The 9,589-nt window shown below is 39.6% G+C and overlaps 1 protein-coding gene and 1 long non-coding RNA gene across 2 annotated transcripts in view; both read right to left on the bottom strand.

Moving 5' to 3' along the window:
* LOC109852604 (neo-calmodulin-like) overlaps positions 1–3,118 on the bottom strand; it is a 7,624-nt gene extending 4,506 nt beyond the window's left edge. Inside the window, exons 1-2 of the mRNA XM_020423894.1 lie at positions 1,993–3,118; positions 1,301–1,334 (exon numbers count right to left, since the gene is read on the bottom strand). Of these exons, the coding sequence (XP_020279483.1) occupies positions 1,301–1,334; positions 1,993–2,079 (121 nt within the window). The 5' untranslated portion in view covers positions 2,080–3,118. The remainder of the gene's footprint in view (positions 1–1,300; positions 1,335–1,992) is intronic.
* A 704-nt stretch (positions 3,119–3,822) lies between these two features.
* LOC109852605 overlaps positions 3,823–9,589 on the bottom strand; it is a 16,764-nt gene continuing 10,997 nt past the window's right edge. The window contains exon 3 of the long non-coding RNA XR_002250015.1: positions 3,823–3,877. This is a non-coding gene — a long non-coding RNA (uncharacterized LOC109852605). The remainder of the gene's footprint in view (positions 3,878–9,589) is intronic.

The following is a 9,589-nucleotide window of genomic DNA, read 5'->3' on the forward strand; positions in this document are numbered from 1 at the left end:
TACGATCCGGGCACGCCAAGTTTTTGTATTTTACTTTTGTTTTATGCCCGTTTTATGGGATCTATTATCTTGGGTCCAATGCTTGGCTAATTACGTTGATTGTCTCTTTTTTGTTTTTTATATAAAAAAAAAGTTTTTTAATATGGTTTGTATATTTTTTATGTACTTTTTTAAATTGCTGTAATTATGCAAAATTGACTTGTACGCGGAATTTATAATTAATATTTTAATTAACTGACAATTAAAATATAAAAGTACGCGTTACATACGTACAAACACACGTCAAAGTCGCACGTCGCGGTTAAGAATAGATCGATATGTTCGCGAAGTTTGCATTTTCCTATCTCGCCTTTATCCGGTTTCGACGTGTAGAAGACGAGATTGTAACTAGAAAAGTGCAAACAGTTGCGCAAAAGTTAGATTGGCGAAAGCTAAATATAATCGATTTCATCGCGTGTCACGAAGATATCACGATTACTGATAATGAGTCATCGTTCGCATTAGCAAACACGGTGTATTTTGTGTTTCTCTCGCGGGTGTTTTGTTCGTTTCGATTATTTAATAAAGCAATATAAGTTTTCTCCATCGCGTTAAACATATTGACTTTAACTATTCTATTTTGAAAATTATGTTACAACGTTGCGTGCAAACACGTGTGCGTTATCGTTCTCTCTCTCTTCCTCACGCGTTTCAACTTGATTCAGAGCAACGAGATATTAGATAAACATCGAAAACAGATGCCAATTGGCACATATTTACAGCACGATTCGCGGTAATCGCTGTCTCTCACACACACGGATAGGGGACATTCAAAACATCATTTGTTTACGTTAACGAAAACTACACCTAACAACAATTTGCAAACGATCATAAATTTTCATGCAACTTATCAACGATGTGAAATATTTTCGTTAATTAAATTAACGAAAATAATAATTAATTTTGTAAACGTTGTTTTTTTTTTCCAGGTATCCTGGACATTTGTGTGTCTGACGTGATTTTTTTATTGGTTAAAATGTTGCAAAAATTCTGTAAAACTCTTCACGGAGTTTTATACAACATCTTCTATATCAAGCAAGCTTCTTGTATTAAGAAAATAACATTAGTTTTGATAAATTTTTTATGTTTTTAGAAATTTCTCCAGTAAATAGTTACTAAAATTTTCTCATCCTCAAGACTCGCGCGGACACATTAATGTTTGGGGTTTGACAGAATTGACTTTCTGCGATTCGCAAATCGCGATTATATATTACTTATTTGCCAATTTAAAATTATTATTATTTGCAATCGTTCAACTCACCTGCTACCTGGTCTTCTGTGAGTCCGTATTCGGACTAAAACAAACGGAAAGATTGAACATTAACTTTGTTTTTCATTGCACAAGCGCACATGTGTAAGATGATTTTTATAAATTACATTAAAACCGTTATATATATATATAATGTTGTTTTTGTTTGTTTCACGCATATAATATTTTATTGAAATAATATTACATGCATGAATAATTTATACGATTAACAAATTTGTTTAGTTCCTTGGATCTCTGTAATTATTATATATATTTATTCATATTAAATTGTTTATCTAAAATACACATGGGGGCGTGTACACGTAACGTACGTGTCAACGTTAAATGGCGTCTAGAGGTCTCGTCTTGTAGATATGGGCGAACAACCTTGCTCTAACTATGTGATTCTCTATATATACATATATATATATATACATATATATACGTATATCCGTTCTCACATAGACAAGTACTACGGAAATTTTGGCGACATGCCCGACTGTAAGAAATTCCAACGAGAAGGGAGGTCGCATGATGAATTATTAATAATAATGTGTCGCAAAACGCGATAGCAAATCTCGGAACAAAAAAACGGCGCGTCCGCGATCTCGCAATATTTACAGAAAAAATCTTCTTTAATTTCTGAACGCGCAGAAAAAAACTCTCTTTTTTTTTTTTATTATCCACAGTTTTTTCTCACTTACACTCAACTGTCTAATTTGGCCGTCGATCTTGCTGGTCAATCTACGCAGCTGTCCGTAAGCGTGCGAGTATCTCTTTTCGGTCTCCATGTGTCACCGCGGTACACGCCGATGTGCGCGCCGGAAGAATAAAAAAAAAAAAACGTCGTTAGACGACGGGCGCGATTACACGAGACGATAAATTTGAATTCTTCGAGTTTGGGTTTTCGTCGCAGTTACTTAGCCGAGTCGCCGTCGAGACGGTCGACATTTCGAGACTCCCATTAAGAGAGACGCGACGTTTCCGTCGATGTGTAAAATGAAAAGAAAAAAGAAAAAAAAAAGAGAGAAGAGCGCAAACCGCGATCTCACCCGAAAAGAAGATCGACACGTATTCGCGCGAGCGGCGGATCCGCTTTGAAAGCCGCTCGGAAAGCCGCTCGAACTAATATTTATCGGCTGCGAGTTTTTCAAGGCCGTCACTCTGAAGAAGAGACAGAGAGGAAGATAGAGCGATGCGACATATTCCGAAAGACGCTGCCCGAAGTCTCTTGCCGTCGGTCGCGATTACTTTTCGTCCGTTCGAATGGATAAAATCGGTCACGGCGTGCGTATCCGAGAGAGGAGGCAATTTCGAAACGCCGTCGTGTCGTGTTGTTTCCGCCAAAATAAAAATAACGAGTCCGAAGCGACGATCGCGCGATCGATCGATCGATCGATCGTTCGCGCGCACCAAGAACGCGTCTATGACGATCACACGAAACGACACTGTTCTTCGAGAATAATATATAATCGCGAACGAAAGAGCCAAAACACTAACACCGAATGTTGGCGGCTCGCAAGATATATTATAAACGCGCGAGAAACTCGCGAGTCGACCGGATGTCGAGAGTCTCGAGAAATTCGCTTCGAGAGACAAATTCTCGACTCTTCGCGGATTTCTTGTTCTCTTCGTCTTCTTCACTTCGCCGTCGTCTTCTTCGTCGTTTTTTTTTCTCCGTGACGTTGCTTCGCGCGTACAAAAATGAAAATTACAAAACTCGGCTGTGACTCCGAGCTTCCGGGCGCTCAAACGACGTATCGCGCGTCGGACGCGAAGAAGACGCGTTTGTTCGAGATGACAAAGACGCGCGTTTGTGTCCAAGAGAGAGACTTTGGCAACCTTAGTCTGTTTTTAACTGCCAGGTCCCCTCTACGCTCGGAGACGCCAGGTGACTAACTCCCTTCCTCGCGTCTCCTATATATTTTCGTGAATAAACATAAAACAGATTTATAGACCGAGATTCTCGCACACATACATACACACACGCCCGCGCGCGAAACCATCGTCAACAGTCTCCGGAGATTCCTGAAATAGAGCAACGCGCAATCGAGAAGCTGTCTAATTACTTGATCGACTAATCACAATCACGTCGATCCGTTCGACGTGACACAAGTCTTCCTTCGATGCGTCTTAACACGACGCACGTCGCGTTCGGCGTATACATCAGCCGAACACGAGATAGAAGCGCTTATCGATCGCTCATCGCGCATTCAACTGGGTCAGATCGTACCCGTATATTTATTAGCGTTGTGCACACACGCGTTATATATATATATATGTATATAACGCGAAGCGCGCACACGTTTAACGACGACGACGTTTGTCGCTTAAGCTATCACTCACCAAGTTAATGGTAACGATGAGATCGTACTGTTGTCGCTGTCCCTTTTTTTTGTTCTTGCCGGTCTTGACGGATGCCGCCTTGGGTGTCACTTTCACCTGGCCTTTCTGAGCGCTCGGCTTCTGAGCCGGTTTCGCGGCGACCTTAGCGCCCGGCGCGACCTTCTGACCAGCCGCCGGCGCCTTCTGACCGGAAGCACCTTTTTGATTCACATGACCCACGCCGTCCGCCGGTTTGTTGCGTGCCTACAGTCCAAGAGAGACAAGATCTCGATTAGACGACCGTGGTGTTAGAGCGACGGATTTTATCAGGGGTAGGGTAATAAATTCCGATGGGGTTAGTATGTTAGCAGCGTCGCGGGAACACATAGGTGTGTGCGCGATTATCGTTCGGTGACGCAGACCGTGATCGCGAGACCTTAATTCCTGGTAATTGCTCTTGTCTACTTACTACATTTGTATAAAATTTATCGCAAGCACGCCGATAAGAGGAATTTTCCGATGTCATTAAATTTTCTCAGATCAGAGAAATTTGAGAAATCTCTTCTATCGAAATGATATATTCCGATGTTTCACCCGCGCGAATTCGATGTGCGCGTCGAACGATTTCTGCGATTTTCGAACTATTTTAAAAGACATATTCCGCGATATCACGCGATGATATATTTTTATATTTAATATTCACAATCGCGTCGCGTGTTCCGATCGTTACTCGGCGCGACGATATCGTTATCGCGCGAAATCAATTTAATATTTTTGCGCGGGAGTTATTTTTAGAAACCGTCTAAGGGCGCGATTTGTAATTTGTTCGGGAAAACACGCGATTCTGCGAGACAAAAAAAAAAAAAAAAGAAAAATTGCGGGGTTGAGCGAAAGATTGAGAGAAAGAGTTCAATGACCATTTTTATTATCTCGATAACGCGAGAATGTTTGTTGAGAAAAAAACTCACGGTGCGCGCGACGAATTATATTATTCGTCGTTTTGTCTCAAAATAGTTTCTTCGTTCTAATAAAGACTGTGAATGAAGACTGTGCGTGCTCTTCGCGCGCGTGGGCGAAGAGACGAGGGGAGACGAGGAGATAATTATAGCAGCTCTTACCGGTGTGATCTTGATGAAGTTTACGACTTGCGTACGCGAGATTACATCGCGCGCGCGCGCGCGAGAAGGAGACAGAGATAGGGAGAATACAATGTAGAGTATTAGATTCTATCGTTTCTAATTTGAATATTTCCAACCTACCTACGAAGGTCTCTCTCTACTTTCCACACATTCTGTTGAGATAACAATAATTCCTCGATACTTACGTTTCTCGCATATTCATTTGTAGATCGTTGATAGACGGCTTTTCATTGCGATACGCAAGATAAAAAAAAAATAAAAAAAAAAAAAAAATGAATTCAACATGCTGTAAACACTGTTTGTCTCGCTATGCGGCAAGAAGAAGAAGAAGAATTGAAAACTGAAGGCGTTATATTATAAAGTGAGCAAATAACGTGAGTGAATAACGTTTGAGTTAAAGTAGAGGTAATTGAATTTCTCCACGATCTGTGCAACAACACAACGGTGTGTATAATGTAATAATGTAATACCGCATAATTGCGAAAAATGCAAATTGCCCAAAACACAGCAACTCGAAGCAGCGATGCTTTAAAGCGGGGATCTATCTTCGAAGCTAATTTGAATTTCTAATGGAATAAAATTAGAGCGTTGCACGAAAATAACATCACGTCTCTCTAATGTAGACGCTTCGCACCTATTTATGTGTAAATAAAAAAAAAGCCGATTATTGCATTATTGCGCAAATACTTCTGACGGCGATATACATTCTTACACCAAGTGTGATACATCCCACACTTCGTCAAGCTTTCTCTGAATTGATATAAAGCTCATTTTTCTGTTCTAAGTTTATTTTTTTTTTTTTAGTTCGCAACGATCGTTTAATTACGTTCTTTCGAAACGCGAAATCTCACATATCTGCAAATTTCGCTTTTTTTTTTTTTTTTTTCTAGTATTTGTTTCCGGTTATAAACATCGCATCGCGTAGCATCGATTTGACACGTCGCAGTTATTGCACGTTATATGCGTATTTGGCAATTATACGTGCCAACGAGGGTCGTTAACACGGTAACAAACATACACGGTAACAACTCTCGTGTAAAACCAGAGGGTCGCGAGAGAGATTCGACAGAAACGTGGGAAAATGGTCGGTACCGGCCCATCGATCGGGGACCGGCCGTATACGGTAAGCGCGATCGTTCGTTGCGCATGCGACGGGAACGGATCGATCGAACCGAACTGTGTATCAAAAGTGTATCAAAACACAAGCGGAAACTCGTCATTCGATATACACACTCGCGCGTTTATCGCATGCAGCCAGCGACGTTTTTTTTTTTTTTTTTTTTCGGAAAGATTTCCGAATCGCGATACGATAACGGAAGTTGTTCTCGAATAACACGACGTCGCAAAAACGTCGTCGTCGTCGATCGCGCGCGTTGCGCAATTTGAAACTTTTTCACTTAAGAAGATACTTAATAGAGTCTCTTTCTCCTAACGTCTTGCTAACTAAATTTGATTCAACCGACTCTAATATCTTAAAAGTGAATCTCGGATCTCTGACGCATTTTATTCGATTTAAAAAAAAAAAAAAATTTGTAAAAATACCAACTATACCTATATATATATTTTGTTTATTTAACGAAAAACAAAAATAGCTTTGCGTATAGTTTATTTTTAATAATTTTCATAAAGAGTTTTTTTTTGTTTTTGGAACGAAAAAGATCGAATGTAGGTTAAATTGCATTTCGGTGCGCAGTTGCACGTGCGCGTTGCGTCGAGAATTGTGAAACGAAGAATCCTTTTAATCGACGTGTAGAGAAAGATGCCGATATATATCACAGCAACTTAGCGTCAAGTGGCACTCGACTCTTGTCGAGATTTTCAAGACCCACTCGGCTTCGTATCTCATATACACGGTAGCCGCGCGCGTGTTTGCAAAGCTCTCGTTGTTTTCGAGCTCGCGTAAGAGTATAGAGATACTCACCCCTTCGCGTGGAACAGACGGGGGGGAGGGGCGGGGAAAAGGAGGAAAATTAATAACGATCGCTAATGGAATGCTCGCGAAAGTTTCTCGTGGTGGCGAGACGGCCGGGAGGGAACGGACGACTTGCTTTCGTCCGGTCGATTAGATCGGATAACGCGTGCATCGTGTCCATTTATCGTCCGTGTGCCGCCAGCGCATAGTGTGCGCCGTTTACATACGTCGAGTATACGTTGCGATCGCGGAAATGCGGATTTGGGTCGCTAACTGCGGTCGTTTTACACATTATATACGGGGGATATCGCGACCGAAAAGGTCTCTCCTCGCGATCAAATCCTTGAAAAGTTCCACCGGGGGTGGTCCTCTTACACGCGTTTCCCCAAAGTGGACTTCTCGGCGCATTCATTATACTCCTCCTCCTCCTCCTCCTCCGAGAGTTTTCGAAAGATAGATACCGGGAACAAAACGGGATCGTATAGATTTAGAATTTAGAGTAGCATAAAGTGTAAAACCAAACTGTCTGTTTGTTTGTAGTTTTCAAACGGATTTCCTCGCGTATGAACTACAACAACAAGAGAAAGACGGTAAATGTCAAACATATAGCTTTGAAGTCGAAAGCGGAGAGATAACTTGTAGTGTAGTAGTAGGAAAACTAGACTGTTGCAATGAGTGTGTAAGTGTAACGTGTGAGTATAACGTAACACAAGAGAGAGAGAAAGAGAGTGCGCGCGGATAAAGAAGTTTGCAAGACCTAGTTTTAAATAAATTTTCGAAAAAACTTCGTCCAAGAGTAAATGATCAATTAGATCAATTGTCTGAGATATAATGAGTTAACACATCGACAAAGTAATAAAATTGCTTTAATTCTTATTTAACGATGCGATCAGAATTTTTCAAAAATTAAAGAAAAACTATTTTGCGAGAAGAGATTTTTTATTGAATTGGAAACAAATCATTTTCGTATTATATCGATCCGAATTAATGAAGTGCCGCAACTTGCAAACCTCGGATTGTCACGGTTGAACAAAATTTTTCCAACTTTTATACAAAGCCATTTGTCATTGAAATTCGTTTCGGCCATCATATATAATTGCAGGCGTCCAATTAGATATAAAATCTCAAGCACACACTTGCACGCGCATCAGAGAGTTTTGAGAGCATTGTCGTAAGTTTGAAAAACGAGTTTCTCAAACTCTCTCTCTCTCTCTCTTGTTTTTTTTCTTTCTTTTCTTCTTTTTTTCAGGCCACGAGACACAAGTAGTCCTTTTTTAAAGTGAAGGGTCGCGTAAAGCAAATTCGCGTGCGGCACGCTTTAAAACTTTAAATCTTTATCTGGATCGTTACCGCCCTCTCTCTCTCTCTCTCTCTCTCCATCTCACAATTGTTAATGCAGTTATTATATTTCGGTAATGCGGCTATATAATTTTGTCGCGTGACATCGGATTTATTGTCTAGTTAACAAAAGTGACAATACTGCGGCAAAATAAACGAGAAAGAAAAAACGGGAAACATTTTATCATTTAACGTGAAAAAAAAAAAAAAAAAAAACGCAGTTTATCTCGTCAGAGATGGAATTGCGAAACAAGTACACCTTATTACGTAACACCACGATGTATGAAGACACATTGAGTGCATTATTTTAGCATAATGGAATTTCTAATATATATATATATATATACGATACGACGCGCTCTTTCTTGCGATATCATACTTGATTGTTATATATTCGTGAAATTTAATTGGAGAACAGAAGTCGAATAAATTTTTCTACGAGCAAATCTCAAAATCCAAACCCTCGATCTGTCGGTGACCTGGTTACTAATTTCACGCGCGTGACAGTCGCATTACGTGTGACCTTTTTTATATATATATATATATATATCTATATCTATATATATTTTACGTGTGGCGAAAGTGCGCACACGTAGTTAAGAGAAATTAAAAAGTTTAAAGTGTTTTCACGAGCGTTGTTGCAATAATTTACAAGCATGTTACCGCGTTTGCTGCAAAAAAAATTGCGAATAGTCGTATAAAAATATTATATTGAAAATTAGATTGCATGTGTTACATTTTTTTCAAAATAATTATATAAGTATAAAAAATTATTAAATAATTACGGAATTATTTCTGTGACATTAGCGCACTTATGTGTAGCAAAATTATGTCGACTTCTAAAATCCCTCTTCCCAGCTGCTCCGTGAGCGCACACGCGTGTGTGCGATGTTATTTCCCGTCTCGGGCGTTTCACCCACTCAAGTTTTGTTCGGAGTATTTGCGAGCGAGACCCGGAAACCTCTTTCGAAGGATCAATAATTGGGAATGATTGCGGCCGCCCTTGAAAGACTATAGTTTATTATAAGATACTGAGAGCATCATAGAAACAATACGTGCCGTTGTAAAAAAATTGCAACTACACGTAATTCAATTTACTTGTTTGACATGTTTTCTTAATCGCGTGCTTTTAATTATTCAACATATTGTATATATATATATATATCTTATATAAAAGCATGCAATTATTTCTTCTTTTATTATTTCCCTATTATTATTCTATTCTATTCTTATTACTTTAAAAAAATATATAAATAATAATAATAAAACAAACCGAGTTTTATAGTAATAAATATCGCCAAATAAATTCTACGTTATAACTGACGTAACGAGAAAGAAGGAGGGAAAAGCGTAAAATAAAACCGTTTAATTTTTGCATAATCAAGGAGAGCAAGTTTTCACTGTGTGTTGAAACTTCAAAGTTACTGATGGCCCGGATTTTCTAGATCGAATAACGTCGCGAAATTTACGAGCGCAAATCGGCACGTTCCTGTGTACACAGTTTGTCCGGAAAGTTCCCGGACTGATTTTTTCTAGCGCGGGTAAGCGGCGCTATCGAGCGGTCAACGCTGGAACTACTTAGTATAG

This window comes from Pseudomyrmex gracilis, unplaced genomic scaffold (genome assembly GCF_002006095.1).
Source record: "Pseudomyrmex gracilis isolate BER0280 unplaced genomic scaffold, ASM200609v1 scaffold_31, whole genome shotgun sequence".
Classification (NCBI taxonomy): Eukaryota; Metazoa; Arthropoda; class Insecta; order Hymenoptera; family Formicidae; genus Pseudomyrmex; species Pseudomyrmex gracilis.